This window comes from Oryctolagus cuniculus, chromosome 9 (assembly GCF_051225735.1).
Source record: "Oryctolagus cuniculus isolate XC-2025 breed Fujian yellow rabbit chromosome 9, ASM5122573v1, whole genome shotgun sequence".
In the NCBI taxonomy this organism is placed as follows: domain Eukaryota; kingdom Metazoa; phylum Chordata; class Mammalia; order Lagomorpha; family Leporidae; genus Oryctolagus; species Oryctolagus cuniculus.
Genome location: NC_142875.1, coordinates 9,819,602 through 9,838,119, shown reverse-complemented (window position 1 = coordinate 9,838,119; position 18,518 = coordinate 9,819,602). Strand labels below are relative to the sequence as shown.

At 43.3% G+C, this 18,518-nt stretch overlaps 1 protein-coding gene across 2 annotated transcripts in view; it reads left to right on the top strand.

Moving 5' to 3' along the window:
* Nucleotides 1–18,290, top strand: part of ERCC5 (ERCC excision repair 5, endonuclease) — a 30,141-nt gene extending 11,851 nt beyond the window's left edge. The window contains exons 6-15 of one of the 2 annotated variants that reach the window (XM_051850455.3): nt 1,334–1,477; nt 3,632–3,839; nt 4,151–5,254; nt 9,257–9,504; nt 9,857–9,976; nt 10,112–10,325; nt 10,959–11,103; nt 14,489–14,691; nt 15,667–15,749; nt 17,617–18,290. In XM_051850455.3, coding sequence (XP_051706415.3) covers nt 1,334–1,477; nt 3,632–3,839; nt 4,151–5,254; nt 9,257–9,504; nt 9,857–9,976; nt 10,112–10,325; nt 10,959–11,103; nt 14,489–14,691; nt 15,667–15,749; nt 17,617–18,204 — 3,057 coding nt within the window. In that variant the 3' untranslated portion in view covers nt 18,205–18,290. The remainder of the gene's footprint in view (nt 1–1,333; nt 1,478–3,631; nt 3,840–4,150; nt 5,255–9,256; nt 9,505–9,856; nt 9,977–10,111; nt 10,326–10,958; nt 11,104–14,488; nt 14,692–15,666; nt 15,750–17,616) is intronic. The other variant, XM_089303412.1, reaches the window with a different exon arrangement.
* Nucleotides 18,291–18,518: the final 228 nt, after the last annotated feature.

The window sequence follows — 18,518 nt, the reverse complement described above, 5'->3', positions numbered from 1 at the left end:
AGAAGCTCTGGATGGTTAATGCAGTGAATGGTAGCTGTCTTGGTTAAGACCCTAGACCTTGTGCTCAGAAAGACCTGCATTTCAGTTTAGGCTTCACTATTTACGAGCAGTGTGATCTTAGATTCATTAATTTTGCTAGGCTTTATTTCCTTTCTTTTTTGGTAAGAGGAGAAGATCTGGATGCCTTCCTCAAGGAGGTGTTGGGAGCACTGGTGAGCAGAGTACAGGACACCATGCAGATGATGGGGCTGTCTTGAGTGCTCAGTAGATGTACGTGTGCACATCACCACATAGCAGACAAATAGGACAGCAGTTGTGTCATTTTATCATTTTTATTAATGAAATTTTGAACAAAGGTTGTCTGTTTCATTAGTCTGCTTGAATGGCAGTGATAAAGGGAGAGACAGATCTCCCATCTTCTGGTTCAGTTCCCAAACACCCACATCAGTGGGGGCTGTGCCAGGCTGAAGCCAGGAGCCCAGTACTCCACTGGGATCTCCCATGTGGCAGGAGCCCAAGCACTTGAGCTGTCATATGCTGCCTCCCAGGATGCATTAGTGGAAAGCTGGATCGGAAGCAGAGGAGCTGGCACTCAGACCTGCACACCAGTGTGGAACATTAGTGTCCCAAGTGGCGGTTTGACCCACTCTACCACAGTGTCCACCCTGATGAGGAGTTTTAAAGTACTTTTTATTTAAATTTTAGTTAACATTTAGGAAAATTTTATACTTTTCCAAGTCTGTGAATTTCTCATTTTTAATTTCATTTTTGATTTTAGGTCAAGAGCAAAATAATTGAGGGAATTACAAATACTGCTCAAATGTATCAGGCTCATTTATACCCTAGGGCCTTTGCACTTGCTCTTACTTCAGCCTGGAGTCCCTGATTCAGTACTTAGCTGTGTTTTGAGTTCCTGCTCACAGATCCTAAAAAATGGAGTCTTCTCTATCAGACAAATCTGTTTTTCTTCCTCTTCTCTTATTCACTGTCTTATCAGGTTAATCTGTTTTCTTACTGTTAGCTGGTTTGTTGTATGCCTTCCTGCACTCTTCAGAGTAGGGATCTCTTATCTGGCATGATCTCCATGGTACCCTAAAACCTAGAACAGTCCTTGTTGCCTTAGAGAGTATTTCTGCATTTGAATGAAAAGATACATTCTCTAATCTACCTGTTCACTTCAATGCCTATTGCAAATTATGTGCTACTGTGTTCAGGCTGTTGTAGATGATGTGAAACTGTGTTTATGACGTCAGCACAGTAAATATCTGTAGTGACGAATTGTATTACCTGTGTGAAATGTAAATTTCCTATTATTACATCTTATTCTTCACAGGAAGAATTCTTTCATAACCCTCATGCGATAGATATTGAATCTGAGGACTTCAGCAGTCTGCCACCTGAAGTAAAGCATGAGATCTTGACTGATATGAAAGAATTTACCAAACGAAGAAGAACATTATTTGAAGCAATGCCAGAGGTGAATTGTTGAACAGTGGGGTAATACTTAGAGTTTAGAGCTAGAGTAAAATTTCTCCTTAGAAAGAGGAAAATCATAAGAAGCAGTACTTACACAGTGTTTGTTCAGTAAATAACAAGTGTATACAAAGAGCCTCTGAACTTCATGTATTTATAAGCTTGACTTTATAAGCTGTTATTTGAAGATTTCCTGACCTCCTGCCCAAGACTAGGTCTTTTCTCCTACTGTGTTTTCATAGAGTCCTGGAATGTGCCTGTCATGTACCCCTATACAGCACCTAGCTCAGCAGGACATAGAAAGTGTCCAGTTTTTACTTAGTGACTCAATTCTTAGATTAGTTCATGAAAGTTATTTTAAACCATGTACATATGTATATGTGTATGTATGTGTATAGATAGAGAGATATAGTCTGTGAAAACTAATAGTAATATAGAGTCTAATTACTATGCAGAAATATGCTCTGGCTTGAAATTCCAGGTGAGTTATCCTCTACCACAGCATAGCGTTGTTCAATCTCTATTCCCTGCTTCCTCCTGGACACTTGTTAGCCACAGAACACTGGGTGGGAATGGTGTGTTGGGTTGTGTTGGGTGTTGCTGAGCATGTCTTCTGATCATGCTACATTAATTAATTAATTAATGCTGCTATTTTTTTTTTTTTTTTTTTTTTTTTTACACAGGCAGAGTGGACAGAGAGAGAGAGACAGAGAGAAAGGTCTTCCTTTGCCGTTGGTTCACCCTCCAATGGCCGGCGCACCGCGCTGATCCGATGGCAGGAGCCAGGAGCCAGGTGCTTTTCCTGGTCTCCCATGGGGTGCAGGGCCCAAGCACCTGGGCCATCCTCCACTGCACTCCCTGGCCACAGCAGAGAGCTGGCCTGGAAGAGGGGCAACCGGGACAGAATCCGGCGCCCCGACCGGGACTAGAACCCGGTGTGCCGGCGCCGCTAGGCGGAGGATTAGCCTAGTGAGCCACGGCACCAGCCAATGCTGCTATTAATTACTGGCTCTCTTGTTGCTACTGAATGAGTTCTGTTTCCTTTTCTATTGCCATCTATTTTTTAAATTAACATGTATTTTGAAAAAGTTACAGAGAGAGAGGTAGATACAGAGAGATCTTCCATCCATTGGTTCACTCCCCAGATGGCTACAATAGCCAGTGCTGGAGTAGGCTGAAGCCAGGAGCCAGGAGCTTCCTCCAGGTCTCCCACATGGGTGGCAGGGGCCTAGACACTTGGGCCATCTTCCACTGCTTTTCTCAGCCAATAACAGGGAGCTGGATCAGAAGTGGAGCAGCCGGGACTTGAACTGTCACCCATATGGGATGCTGGGTTTACATTTGACAGCTTTACCCACTGGGCCACAACACCGGCCCCTACTGCTGTTATTTCTAACATAGTTCTCCTTTAGCCCACTGTAGGATAGAATATGAATTTTACAGCATTTTTTCCATAGTGAATTAATGTAGTATTTATTTTTTTTACTCTCTATAGGCTTTTAAACACTTAAATTGATATCAGAAATATGAAAAAGAATAAGCTTCTTTTCCCACTATTCCCTTCTGTTTTTCCACATAGAATGTGAAAATAGGAAAACATTAAGGCTCACAGAAATGATATTCTCAGGTCTTTGGATATACAGAAATGAATTTACTTTCATCTCAGGGGAAATATCCAGGCTCTGCCTGTCTATCAGATATTTTATTTCTTGAGTTTGAAAGGATCTCTGTGTAGTACTTGAGAAAATAGGATTTGGGTTATGCAAACAATAGTGAGAAGGAGTGGGAGAGAGACAGTCCTTAATAATTTGCTCTTCTTTATTTTCTTTCCACAACCTCAGAATCTCTGGGATTGGTAGACTGTAGGATAGCTTGGAGTAGCAGCTCTTTGGATCTGTAGTTTTGATAGAGACTAGAAGTTTTAAGTCATCCAGGTGGGACCACTATATCATCTGTACATTCTACAAATGTAGTATTGATAACAGTAGTAATGATAAGTGATAATAGTAATAGTAATGATTGTAATAGTAATAGAACCAAGTATAATCAGTCAGACTGCTTTTGATCCCAGACCTACCACTTATCAGCCATGTGACTCTTGGGAAATATTGTAATGTTTGTATTAAATATGAAACAATTTTCTTTGTTCTGCCTTTAGGAGTCCAATGATTTTTCACAATACCAACTCAAAGGCTTGCTTAAAAAAAACTACCTAAACCAGCACATAGAAAATGTCCAAAAGGAAATGAACCAGCAACACTCAGGGCAAATCCAAAAGCAATATGAAGAGGAAGGGGGCTTTTTGAGGGAGGTAGAGTCCAGGAGAGTGGTCTCTGAAGACACCTCACATTACATCTTGATAAAAGGTATTGGGTACCATCATTTATTTAAGGACTAAAAACCAAAAGCATGGATTTGTTCTGAATTCTATGAACTACCACCCTTGGATAATATAAGTGAAATCCTACTTAGATACTGACGGTTGTGTAAAATAGTAATTAGCGGGTTAACAACTATGGTGTCAACTCTTTAAAATTAACCAATGAATTAATTCTTAGTTTCTGATTAAATACAATTTATACTTTAATTATGAGGACAAGTAGTGTCCTCATCTGACTGATAGTGCATTGTCACACTTTGAAACTTCATAGTGAGAAATGTTTTAATTTTTCTTAAGGCATTCAAGCTAAGAAAGTTGCAGAAGTGGATTCAGAGTCTCTGCCTTCTTCCAGCAAAGTGCACAGTGTGTCTCTTGACATGAAGTCGTCTCCATGTGAAAAGCTGAAGCCGGAGAAGGAGCCTGATGCCACCCCTCCCTCTCCAAGGACTCTGCTGGCTCTGCAGGCTGCCATGCTGGGAAGTAGCTCAGATGAGGAGCTGGAGAGTGGAAGTCTCAGCCAGCACCGGGAGAGGAAGGTGTCTGCCGCTGGCGACGATGGCTCCATATCTCCACGCACTCTGTCAGCTATTCAGAGAGCCCTTGATGAGGATGAAGACGTGAAAATGTGTGCTGGGGACAGTGTGCAGGGAGCAGGACCAGGAGTGACAAAACTGCCTGTAAAGAGTTCCAAAGAGGAAAAGGACGAAGGTCTTGAAGTGAGAGATAAAAAAGGAGTGCTGTCTACCGCTGTCCAGCCTTCAGCCAGTGTGACCTTTGTAGAGGAGTGCGTAGCCAGCACTGAAAGTGAGCGAGAGCTGCCAGGCTCAGCTCATTTGTCAACTGCTGTCTGTTCTGAAGGCAGCGAGTCTGATGCTCCAAAAGAACAAAAATCATTCGTTCCTGTGGTGAACGAAGCTTTTCAGACAAGTGATGGGTCTGCAGTTAAGGATAGAAGAGATCCACTTCCTTCAGAGAACACAGTGGTTCTGCCCAGTGATGCGCCTGGGCTCCCGACCCTGGTGGCTCCAGCAAGCACAGGATCTGTATCCAGGAATGGGACACCTGCCAAAGAACTGGAGCTGCAGAAAGATCTCTCCCCATCTGAGAGGAAATTTGATTCCTCTATTCTTTCTAGTGATGAAGAAACAAAATGTGAACAAAATCCTGTGTCTGAAGTCATTGGCGCTGTCAGTTCACCAGAAGTGAGTGACCTAATAAGTGTGCCTTCAGAGGTGATAGGTCACTCAAAAGATGCAGAATCACTTAATGCAGAAGAGAATGACAATTTCCTAAAAATCCTCCAACAACAGGAGACAGTTGGATCTCCAGGCCCGGGTTCCATTTCGTTCCCCAAGTCCGTGGAACCAGGGGCTATCGACTCTGACGAGAGTGAATCTGATGGTAGGTGCTGTGCTCTTTCAGAGATATGGAGTGGTGGTAGGACTTCACATCTGTAGGAGCTGAGAGACCTTTTGGAGTAGTCGTCTTCCCACTTTTTACAGATGAGAACTAGAGACTCGGAAAGAAAGGTGAAATGAGTTTTCCAGGGAAACACAGCTGGAACTGGAACCTTGACCCTTCCTGCTTGGCTATGTTTTTGGTTGTTATTATTGTTTTATTTTTGTAAATTTATTTTTTATTTATTGAAAGGCAGATAGAAACCTTCATGCCTCAGATGCCCATAATATCTAAGGCTGAGCCAGACCGAAGCCAGGAGTCAGGAACTCAATCCCACTCTCCCACATGGATGGCAGGGGCCCAAATACTTGAACCAGCCGGTGCCTCCCAGGTTGTGCAATAGCAGGGAGCTGGAGTCAGAAGAGGGCCTTGGGACGTGAACCCAGGCACTTTGATGTGGGGTGCAGGCTTCTCAAGTAGCATCTTAAATGCTGCACCGAACTCTTGCATCTGTTGTTTTTAAAGGGAGGCAATGCCCAAGATTCCTACTAGATTTTTCTTCAAGTTTTTATTTGGAATAATCATAAACTTGACAAAGTTGAAAGGATGTTACAAAACATTCTGATTCTTTCATCCAGTATCGTGGGGGGCTGGCATTTTTACCATACTTGCTTTAATCTCTCTTTTCTCTTCTTGTCACTGTCACTCTTTGTATGTGTATTAAATATTGATAAATTTATAAATTTCTGTATTTAAACAAATGTGTACACCATTAATCTTTTTTATTTTTAGATTCCATATTTGGACAGTTGCCTACTCATTAAATTGTTTCTGCAACCCCAGAATCAGTACTCACTCTGTTGTCTTTGTGGTCATTTGTGGACGTTTGCAGAATGGGAACTAATTTGAGTTGCCATCCCCTGCTGAGCTTGAGCGAGGCAATATTCTGCCTTGCTCAGTGCTGCCATGGAAATGCACAGGGGATGGAGGCAGGGGCAGTGCAGTGTAGACCTCAGCCACTTGGACCGAGTTTGAATCTAAACTCTGGCACCTGTTTAATGGGGTCACCTCAGTAAATTCACTTAACACTTCTGAACCATGTTCAGAAAAATAAAGAAAATACAATCTGCTGAGATGGATTATTTTAGGATTCATATGATTATATATTAATATATAACAATATATTATATAAATATATAATAAATATATATAAGTATATTCTAGGAGCAATGACTCAGTATTGAGTAATTTAGAGTTTACAGTGACTTTATAGACCATTAACTTCTGTAAATAACAGAAATCAGCTATACACAAACACAGTTTATTCCCTGGTATCTGCCAGGTTTCTCCACTTTAAAAACTTAATATTTCTCTTTAGTAATTAATCAATATATTTTTAAAATATTTGCTTATTTGAATTGAAAGGCAGAGTTACAGAGAGAGAAGGATCTTCATCCACTGGTTCACTCCCCAGATGGCTATAACCATCAGGCTGGGCCAGGTGGAAGCCAGCAGCCAGGAAGTCCATCAGGGGCTCCCACGTGCCTGCAGGGGCCCAAGCACATGGGTCATCTTCTGCTTTCCCAGGCACATTACGTGGAGCTGGATTGGAAGTGGAGCAGCCAGGACTCAAACCGGCATCCATATGAAATGCTGGCATCATGGAAAGAGGCTTAACTGGCTAAGTTACAACTCTGGCCCCTGAATCAGAAGATTGAGGGCAGGAATATTTGGGGCTAGGTAAATTTATTTTCCTGAACATACATACATATTTTAGTATCCATTGATGGTTTTCATCTGAATAAATTGTTACTATGATGGTGCCAAATGATGGTTTTCTAACTCCATTATTCCTTATGAATTTATTAGTTGGCATCCAACTCTAAGGAAGATCTCTCTTCTCCTCCACTTACACTTTTAACCACTGTGGACTCCTGAATGCCTGTTTTGTTTAGTGAGTTGTAATCCAAAGCTATCATGATTGACTTTGCCCTTGATTTGTCTCAGCTTTGGCCCCTGGAGAGCCCTTCAAGCTGACTCCTGTCTGAACAATTCACCTATGATACTTGGAACATTTCCTTACTGTAAGGCCCAGATATTCCAGACTTCATCTTGTACTCCCTCAGCCCTGGTCATGGAACCAGCCTTTTTTCTCCAAGAAGTGCTTGTTCCTTTCAGTGGAGCCTGCTTAGAAACCACAGGCTGGGTGCTGGGTGTGCGCACTGTCCCTGGGTGTGTGGGGGTGTCATTGTTTCAGGCCTTCTCCATGATAGTAGGAATGTTTCTGTACACACATGAGCATGCACACATGTACACTGTGCATGTGTGTACAGATCTGTTTCATTTTTTTAAAAATTGATTCATTTGAAAAGCAGAGTTACAGAGAGAGGTAGAGACAGATTTTCCATCTGCAAGTCCACTCCCCAAATGGTTGCAACAGCCGGGACTGGGCCAGGCTGATGCTAGGGCTCCCACATGGGTGCAGGGGCCCAAGGACCTGGGCCATTCTTCATTGCCTTCCCAGGCACATCAGCAGGAAGCTGGATTGGATGTATAGCAGCCGGGACTGGGACTGGAACCTATATAGGATGCTGGCATTGCAGCAGCAGCTTTATCTGCTATGCCACAATGCCGGCCCCACAAATTATATTTCTGTGTAGTTATCTTCTATTAAAATTCACAAGGTCACATAGACATTTTTTTAAAGATTTATTTGAAAGTTACAGAGCGACACAAAGACAGAGGGGGATCTTCAGCCTGGCCCAGGAGTTTCATCTGAGTCTCCATGTGGGTGCACACATGCTTTGGCCATCTTCTGCTGCTTTTCTGAGGCTATTAGCAGGGAGCTGGATTGGAAGCAGAGCGGCTGGTACTCTAACCTGTGCCCATATGGGATGCTGGCTTTGCAGGTGTCAGCTTTACCTACTACACACTGATACCTTTCATTTCAATCCACCACCACAGGATTCATGCATGCCCTCTGCTTAACTCCCCTGACAGTAAGAAACTTGGCTCCTGTTGTCTTCAGCATATTTACTTACCTTATCCACGTAGCTGCCTCTCACCACGCTGGCCTCCTCCTTGTCCCAGCTGGTGGCTCCAGTGCAGGGCCCCAGAACCCTGAGAGTTCCAGCCACCACCTCTGTCCTGCTTGTCTTGCCCAACCCAGCTGGACAGGCCACGCCAGCCTCCCTCACCCGAAAGAAAGGAAGGAAGGGAGCCAGTAAGTATTTGTAAGGAACAGATGACAGGAGAGGGGCAAGGAAAGCAGATGAGGAAGAACTGTCTCTCCTGGGAGCTTATCTGGGACTCTTGCTGCTGTCAGGGCGTTGGCTGTGTGCATAGTGAAAGAGCCTAAAAACACACCGCCTCCCTAATTGTGTGTCTACTTTAGTAATTCTCCTTTTTGAAGTTTTAGAAACAGTACTAATTGACATAGAACATATTTTTATAAAGCTAACACATAAATCTTGGGTTTGGTTCCCAGAATTTAAAAAAAAAGATGTATTCATTTATTTTGAAAGAGTTACAGAGGGAAAGGGAGAGACAGCAAGCTGTAGAGACACTCCCTACAGGGCCTGAGGGCCACAGAGGCCAGTGCTGGGCCAGGCCAAAGCCAGGAGCTAGGAGCTTCATCCAGATCTCCCCGCTGTGTGGCAGGGGCCCCAACACTTGGGCCATTTCCGTTGCTTTTCCCAGGCTGTTAGCAGGGAGCTGGATCAGAAGTGAAGCTGCTGGGACATGGACTGGCATATGCAATGCTGGCATTGCTGGTGGCGGCTTTACCTGCTATGCCATGCCACCAGCCCCTTTGTTCCTGCTTTCAAAGATGGTATCAGTGTAATTGATTTACAGACATTTGTGTTTAAATTCGTTTCATAGTAATGTTAGCATTATATGCTTTTAATTTATCCAATTATTTCTCTTTTTGGGACTTCATAAAGTTCTTGGTGGTTTCAGGGTGATTTCAGTTGTGGTTGAAATGACTTCATTATTTTGCTACAGGAAGTTTCATTGAAGTGCAGGGTGGGATCAGTGAGGACGAAGTTCAAACTGAATCGAATGAAGCTTCCAGGCCTCCCTCTGAACAAGGGGACATGGTGCCAATGGGAGCTAAGGATGAAGAAGCCACTGGGGATACCGAGAGCCTCCCAAGGGACCACTCTGAAAGCAAGGACTTGGATATTGAGCCCCATGAAGAACATGAAAAGGATACAGAAGATTCCTTCAATGAATGGCAAGATATTGATTTGGTAATAATGTTACATTGTGTTTTATTGCTAGGGAAGCCAAGCTAAGTAGCTTTTGAATTAATAAGGAGGTGCTAGATTAATAGTGTTAGCCATTTGCAGTACATCTTCCTGTTCCTGATTGCCCTTTTTTATGTGGGTTACTGTCTTGGGTGCAGCCCGTTTTTCCTGTGATTTAGTGAGGGAGCTCAAGAAGATGCAAGTATTACAGAATCTTGCTCAGGAGTCCGAGTGGTATGCTTTATTACAAGAAAAGGTTTGTTGGTAATTTCGGTCAGACTAAGTGCAGACTTCTGCAGCCAACTTAAATTGGATTATTAATATAATTACCTACAAGGGAAAAATTACTTCCTAGGAAGAGCTGGAAACTCTGGAGAACGACCTCTTAGCGCAGCAGAATTCACTGAAGGCTCAGAAGCAGCAGCAAGAACGGGTCGCTGCCACTGTCACAGGACAGATGTTTCTGGAAAGCCAGGTGAGGGGCTCACCCCAGGCTTTCAACAGCCCCTTGCTCAGACTCCCCAGGGAGCGCCCAGCACGCGGCGCCCCCTTGTGGTGAGCGCCGGGCAGTGCCGCTCTCGGGGCCACCCGCCGTGCGTCTGCATTTCAGGAACTCCTGCGCCTGTTCGGCATTCCCTACGTGGAGGCGCCCATGGAGGCCGAGGCGCAGTGCGCCATCCTGGACCTCACGGACCAGACTTCCGGAACCATCACCGACGACAGTGATATCTGGCTGTTCGGAGCGCGGCACGTCTACAAAAACTTTTTTAATAAAAACAAGTTTGTAGAATATTACCAGTATGTGGACTTCCACAACCAATTAGGTAAGACGCCAGAAATATAATTTGTGGGGCCTGGACTTGCTGGGATTCCCCTTCCGAATTCCTTCCCAGGAGGTACTTTGGGACAAGAATGGAAACGATAGAGGTGTGATTAACACAGGTTTCCATAGAAGTGACCTTTGGTTTATAGAGAGGAATAGAATTGTTAAAAATGAGAACTAAGACATTAAAATCCACGTAGAGTTAGGCTTTTCTCTGGTGTTTGCTAACAATCCGATGCGGTTGGACTTCGAGTAGTTACCTGAGCTCTCCAGAGTGAACCCCGGGTGCTGGAGTGGGGGAAGCAGGTGGGAGGCCTCCTGCTCATGGGGTTGTGTGGGTGTTGCAGGCGCTGACGTCTTACCGGTATGCCACTCGGAAAATCACCTGGTTTCAAATAGAGAGATCTTTAGCTGTTGTAAGAGGATTTATGAAACATTCGTGGAAAATGTGCATTATGATGGATTTCAAAACATTTTTCCACCAAAATAAACTTACCTTTTTAATTTCATGTTTGCCGTGATCTTTTTGAGGTACCCCCGTAACGTGTACATGTAGGTTCACATAGAATGCTTCTAAATGTTATGCAATACGTTTTTGTTAAACAATTTTTAAGGATAATTGTTACTTTTACAGGATTGGACCGGAACAAATTAATAAATTTGGCCTATTTGCTTGGGAGTGATTACACGGAAGGGATACCAACTGTGGGTTGTGTAACAGCCATGGAAATTCTCAATGAATTCCCTGGGCATGGCCTGGAACCTCTTGTCAAATTTTCGTAAGTTCTCTATTTCTTTCATTTCGATATTTATATACATACCCAAATTATTAAATAAAATGGTGACTTACATCATAAACTATCACAAACCGAGTTTCACTGAGAAAAAGCAGGAGGTTTCAGTAGGGGTTACTAAAATTTTTGTTGTTGTTAAAAAGGTCTTTTCAAGAGTTCCAAGGAAATAAGAATGAATCGCTTGTTTTAGTGATGCCCATCAGCGGTTCGACAGAGTCAGCCCTGTGAGTTCTGCAGGAGTACGGAAGCTGTCATGTCATTGTTCAGACATTTATCGAGGGGCTGCTATGTGCCAGGCTCTGTGCTAGCCCTGTGGATACGAAAGATGAGGAAGTCATGGGCAGCGCCCTTAAGGGGGCCCCTTGCTGTTGTGAGTGACGGGGCAGCAAACGTAATGGAAGATCTGTGTGTGCAGTGTTGCGAGGGAGGTCAGCCAGAAAGGGACGTGGGGGTACAATGCCAGGACCTTCACAGCCAGGCTGGCTGTTCTCACCTGGCGAGCTCTGGGATGTGTTCAGTGGAGGAGTCTTGTTCCATCCCGAATCCCGAGGCCTGCAGTACTTGGGGTACGTTGCTTGGATTTTGGAGAATCTGAGTTGATAGAAGTTGGGAGTATGTCTATGAAAGTAGTTCCTTCTCAAGGGTTGCCCTCAATGGCAGTTTGGAAGAAACATTGAAATTTAATTCAATGCCTTAAAATTCATAGTTTTACAGTGTGCAGTTCAGTGGGTTTTGGTATAGTCACAGGTTGTGATGGCATCTTTCAGCTCTCACATGCAGCTTTTTGATGGGAGTTGATTTAATGATCCTTTAGACTTCTCTCCAGTTACATCTCCTGTGTCTGAAAAATAGGAATGTTCTTGGCTGAGGTATCAGTGGTCAGAAACACTGAAATAAAGTACAGACTTGTTAGGAGTACAATTAACATTCTGCTGTATGTAATGTTAGACTTCTCTGTGCATAGGTACACTCATATACGTGTGAGTGTGTGTGTTACACTTTCTTACAAGATTGAGTGATGCTGTATACTTTTTATGTTACCTGCAACTTGTTTGGTGATAGGACAAGGCATATTATCAAAAATGTATAGATTTATGATATTCTTTTAATGACTCCAAGTAGTCTTTTGTGGGTCTTTCGTGATTAATTTGACCGAGTGCCTATTTTTTCTTTTTTTAAAAAGAGTATAACAGATTTGAGTATCCTTACATGTCTATCTTTGTGTTCTTGCCTAAATATTATTTCAGGGTGAGTGGCAGTGGCCTCTGACTTTTCAGTTGGTTGCCTAATTACTAGTGAAAATGAATTTTTCACATTGATTGACAATTTGCCCTTCTTGTTTAGTGAATGGCCTGATTACACCTTCTTTGTTAAAGAGTTTAGCTCAGTTCTTGCTGTTTACATTTTTTAGGCAGCTTTGGTGGTTTCTGCCTTTGGTTTAGGACCACAGCAGTAAAATGCAGGAAGAGTGATGGGAAGCCAGTGACCTTGGGAGTGCTGGATCACCCTCTTTTCTGCACCCATCTTCTCTGGCTCATCGCTCCGTTAGAGTGGAGCTACTTGGGTCCTGGCCCACACAGTGTGCTCTTCTCTAGAGCTTTACTTTGGAATTGGCTACCAGCATTTAAATCTGGAGAGATTTCAAGTAAAACTTTGGATTCTCTTGAGGAAAGAGAATATCTTACAAAACTGGCTCCAAATTTCCAAGTAACCCTAAAATGACTGGTACAGAGTAGCAGTGATTCCCTGCCGCCTCCCTTCTGCCTGGACCTGAGCCTGAATCCTTCACGTTCATCACAGATGCAACCTCTCCCATACAGCTGAGATGGTGGACCAGTGCTGTCCTTTCATGTGGTTGTTAAATGCCTGAGTCTCTTGCTGTAAGCCTTCGGCCTTGGCTAGCTCATGGTGAGCCGTGCTGATTCTCCCAGCTGGCAATCATGATTACTATTTCAAAGACAAAGATTCAAAAGTAAAGTGGGAGAGAATTGTAGGTATCCCTCGGGGTACTCTTGGAAGAAAAAGTTAAAGATTATTGTTGTATTTTAATACAAGGAAGGCTGCAATTAGTCTTTAGGAACACTAGATGGCACTCCTGCACTGGTGTGGTGAAACAGCAGGTGGGTGCTGCCGGAGAACAGGAGGTGCAGGTGTTTCTTGTTCCTTAAGGTTCTATCGAGTGTGTGGATTGATGAGGATAATGTTTATATTTTTAATTTTTATGCCATTTATTTTTTCCTAGTTGAATAAGTTTTTCTGATTACCTGTTGCTGCATTACAACTACCCTAAACCTCAGTGGCTTCAAATAGCAACAGTCATTGATTTTGCCCATAAATCTGAAGTTTAGGTCGGGCTGCTGGGCGGGTCTCATTTCTGTTCCACTCATCTGAGCCGGACGATTCCTGTAAGAGAGCTTAGCACACGGGTGGCGCGTGGTGGTGTCAGCTGGGAGCTCAGCTGGACTGTGGGCCACGGGCTTTGGGTCCTCTGCACGGGTTTGGGCCTCCTCGGGGTCAGCTGGAAGAGACAGGACGTGGAAGGGACCATCTTGTGGGCGTGGCGCAGTACCACCTCCTTCCTGTCAGTCCCACTGCCCACCTGACTCCAGGGGAGGAGTGTCCAAGCGTGTGGGGCTGTCGTTAACCTGCCGTCATAACTTAATCTCAGAGTGGAAAATACTGGAAAAAGCATATAAAGAAGAAAACAACAGCTATCTTTATTCTCCTTCAGAATATTGCCTAGTACAAAGGAAAATAATAGTATTTACGCTTTTAAGTATTCTCTTTTCCTTTTGCCTTCTCCACCCTCTCCCGACCCCCAAATTGGAGGTCATGCTTTATGTGGAGTCAGGTTCTGCATTTTTAAAATGTAGCATGCTCAGGACGTTTTTACGTTTTATTAAGCAGTCTTGGGTCCAGTCTTGGATTTGGGGTGAATCCAGTCTTGGATTTGGGGTGAATAATAGAGAATTCGGTTTCGCTGCTGAGAAGTGAGCAGAGAAGTCGTGAGCCTTGTGGTATCATAATTATGAGCGTGGGCTCCGCAGGCAGATCGTCAGGGTCTGGTGTCCCGTTCCAGCTGTGAAATCTTCAGCACAGGTTCTTCATGTGTGAGGTGAGGGGAGTGACGGGACCCCCCTGCTGTGGGGCGTGTAAAATATTTTGTCAGTCTCCCAATAGGATTGCAGTGTTTTTACCTTTCCTGTACATCTAGGTACTTTATAATTAATGCAGTAAAATTAAAATTCTCTACATCATATGATTTATTTCAGAGTTAGGACTTGACTTTACAGTTCCCAGCTTTGACTCTTTATCTACAGTGCACGGACTACTTACTGCTTTGGAAATAATCGTTTCCTTTGCCTTATAGAGAGTGGTGGCAGGAGGCTCAAAAAAATCAGAAGATAAGGCCTAACCCCCATGACACCAAAGTGAAAAAAAAGTTACGGAAGTTGCAACTCGCCCCTGGTTTTCCGAACCCTGCTGTGGCGGAAGCTTACCTGAAACCTGTGGTGGATGACTCCAAGGGAGCCTTCCTGTGGGGGAAGCCTGATCCGGACAAGATTCGGGAATATCCTTTTAGTTCTTCTTCTTCTTCTTCTTTTTTTTTTTTTTTTTTTTTTAAGATTTATTTATTTATTTGAAAGTCAGAGTTACAGAGAGAGAGAAAGAGAGGTCTTCCGTCCGCTGGTTTACTCCCCAATTGGCCGCAACAGCCAGAGCTGTGCTGATCCGAAGCCAGGAGCCAGGAGCTTCTTCCAGATCTCCCATGCAGGTGGAGAGGCCCAAAGACTTGGGCCATCTTCCACTGCTTCCCCAGGCCGTAGCAGAGAGCTGGATTGGAAGTGGAGCAGCTGGGACTAGAACCGGTGCCCATATGGGATGCTGGCACTGCAGGCGGCAGCCTTACCTGCTACGCCACAGCGCTGACCCCATCCTTTTACTTCTAAAAACAAGAAACATTGAGCCAAATATGAGTTAGGTGTAGAATTTACACAACAGGAACTTGGATCATTTTTTTAAATCCCATTTATCCAAGACTCTTTAGTGTTCTTTCCCCTCTTCTTAGTCTAAAAAGAGGATCTTTGAAAGAAACTGTGGTTGCACTCATATAGAACCACGTAGTATTCCGAAAGAATTGGAGAAGATGATTAATTTTGACCCTCTCTTTTTTTTACTGGTTTTCCTTTCTGTGCATTTATATAATGGTTTGGATAGAAATTTATAAACATGCATTAGAATTAGTCTAATTTTTTTCTCTTAAAGAATTATATAGGATATCTGAAGTTTGTTTTTGTTGTAGGTTAACATTTTTCCAGATCTTTGATGTCCTAAAATGAGAACTGAGTTTGTTTTAGAGAACTGAAAAGAACATAGTGCTAGATAGTTGTGCTGGAAGGTGTGTTCTGATCTTTATAAATTTGAAGATTTTTGCAGATGGGGGGAATGAAAGCAAAGGTGGGTTCCTGGGACCTTCCTATTCATCATCACTTGCTTAAATCTTTTTAGAAGTGTTTCAAACTTTGTCAGTCTTAACTGCCTGCAGATTCTGCCAGCGGTACTTCGGTTGGAACAGGAGTAAGACGGATGAATCTCTGCTTCCGGTTTTAAAGCAACTGAATGTCCAGCAGGTAATCGCAGAGGGCTGGTCCCTCACGCCGGATGAAGAGTCAACTTCAGAAGGCTGTGGCTGGCAGCTGCCAAAGCCCGACGAGATCCTTAGAAATTAGGGCACGTTAGGTAACAGAACACAGGAAAATAGAAAAAGAGAAAAATTGGACTTTGTTTTCATTTTCTAACATCACTTTTAGGGCTGCACTTGGGTGTACCTTTTCATTGTGACTTAGAAAAAATAAGATCTAATAATTGATTCCATACTAGGGTGTTTCTGATTAAATATATTACTCCTTCAGAGTTATTTCCTCAAAGCTTAGGAAGTGTCCACGTCAAAACAGTTCTGAGCATTGAAGTCTCTCCAGGTGCTTTCGCACTTTTAAATTTTGTATTGAATCTTTAAAGGTAGAAGTTTAGTCATTGTTGGGTATCAGTAGGAGAAATTTTTCAGGAGAAAAAAGGCCTCTCTTATGGCCCTCAGTTGCCCTGTATTAAGTAATTATGCCTTGCTCTGTCTGCTGATGTTCCTACTTAAAAACAACAAGCGTTTTCCCACCTCAGAAGCAATTCACAAAACACTGATATATAGAAACTATCTAGCAGAAATGAGACCGTATCTTTTAGATCAAACACTTTTGAACCACAACAAAATTTTTTTGAAAATCTGTTTGAGAGGCAGAGAGGGAAGGAGCGCTCATCGTTGGCTCACTTCCGATGACTGGGGAGGGGCTGAAGCCAGGAGTGGGATCTCCATCTTCGTCTTCCACAGGGAGGCAGTCTCTGGGCCACCATCTCTGCCTCCAGGAGCGACATGAGCTGGAAGCCACAGTCAGGAACTGGAGCAGGGTCAAACCCGGGTGCTCCACTGTGGGCTGTGTGTTTCAGCGAGAGTCTTAACTGCTAGGTTAAATGCCCACCCGAGAGCGTCTCTTGTAGGATGATTAAGTTAGTTTTGTTTAGGTTTGGTTAATTTCTCCTTGTCTGATGACCTTATCTATTGGAAACCTTATAAGCCTGCTGAGAAAGAAAACTATGTGGCATAGTAACTGGTTAATCTGTAATTTCAGATAAGTTTTATTATACACTTTTCTTCCTTTTCATGATAGAACTCATTCTCAGTTTATTTCTCCAAAACTGGAAAGTGAAGAAAATAAATTAAAACTACTCATTGTCTCCTCTAACACAGACATTAATGTTAGGTTTATTTTATTTTTCTCACATGTTCTTGTTACCATGTACATATAGCGCCTGATAAATCTAAAATCCCCTCTGGTTAGTAGCATAAGGTTTTTTTTATTGCATACTTTTTATAATTTCAGATGATCAGATTCTTTGATTTTATGTAATTTCATCAAAGAGTTTTAAATTACTTAGTTCACTGCACTTGCTTGATCTTTGATTTTCAGGTTTTTATAAATAATGCTGTGAAGAGTATTAGGCATATAACTCTTCTCATATATAACTAATTCTTACGAGTATCTTTCTCAACGTGTACTTGGTGAACAAAAGGCATGAGTAGGTCTTACTGTTCCTAATATGTACTCTGAACCTCCCTCCTGAAAATAATGGTTTTGAAAGAAGACCACAGTATGACTTAGAAACAGACCTCATGAAATTGTGCTGTTCCAAAACAACATATCTGTCTACAGAAAAGTATTTAATACTCTTTGAAGTACCTGTGAAAAGATGATATATGTGAGATGGAAATTGAGGATTGAGCTGACAGAGCTGGTGCAAGTAATGTTTTAAGTATGATTTAGATTCCTTCCAGTGAGTCGTTGGGAGATGATAATAACTTAGTATTGTCTGAAGTAGCAATCCACTGTGTTTGTTGGATTTACAAACTTTATTTACTTGTTTGATTTATTTTACTTTATTTTTTAGACACAGCTGCGAATCGACTCTTTCTTTAGATTAGCCCAACAGGAGAAGCAAGAAGCCAAACGTATTAAGAGCCAGAGATTAAACAGAGCTGTGACGTGTATGCTGCGGAAAGAAAGGGAAGAAGTAGCCAGTGAGCTAGAAGCAGTCTCTGTTGCTATGGAGAAAGAATTTGAGATGCTTGATAAGGCAGAAGGAGCAAGCCAGAAGAGAAGCACAGCGAGGAAACTGGAGGAGCCGTCAAGCCTGAAAAGAAAGAGGCTTTCAGCTTCTGCCCACGAGAGTCAGGCTGGTGGATTTCTGGGGGATGCCTACCTCTCAGAGTCCTCTGACACCTGTTCCGGTGAGGACGCGGAGCGTTTATCTCCAGTCAGCACGCAAAGGAAAACAGCAAAGGAGTCCACATGCAGCCCTTCAGCGTGGCAGAGCTCGGCCAGAGATGCGCGTGCCCGGGACGGAGGTGCCACGACCTGCAGCTCCAGCGATGGGGACGGAGAGGAGGCCGGGACCGTCCTGGTGACAGCCAGGCCTGTGTTTGGGAAGAAGAGGAGGAGGCTGAGAAGCGCACGGGGGAGGAAAAGGAAAACCTGATTTCACATACGTGTTCTCGAGGGGGATAACATTTTGTAATGAATTTGTTGTGAGGGCATCATGAAATTAAATGCCATTGCAATCGGTCTTGGTGTTTAGTGTGTGTTTTTTAAAAACAGACATTGTCCTGACAGTTATGTGTTTCTCTAGTGTTTTCTGAGCTTGTCTTTGTGTTCACAGACTTCGTCTCTCACTCCATTGCCTTATCACCTGTGCTGCTTTCTGCCTACGTGGCAAAGAAGAACGGGTTCATGTTGGTCGGTACTCACCCTCCACCTGCCTTCCCTAGACAGCCCACAGCACTGGCTGTGCGG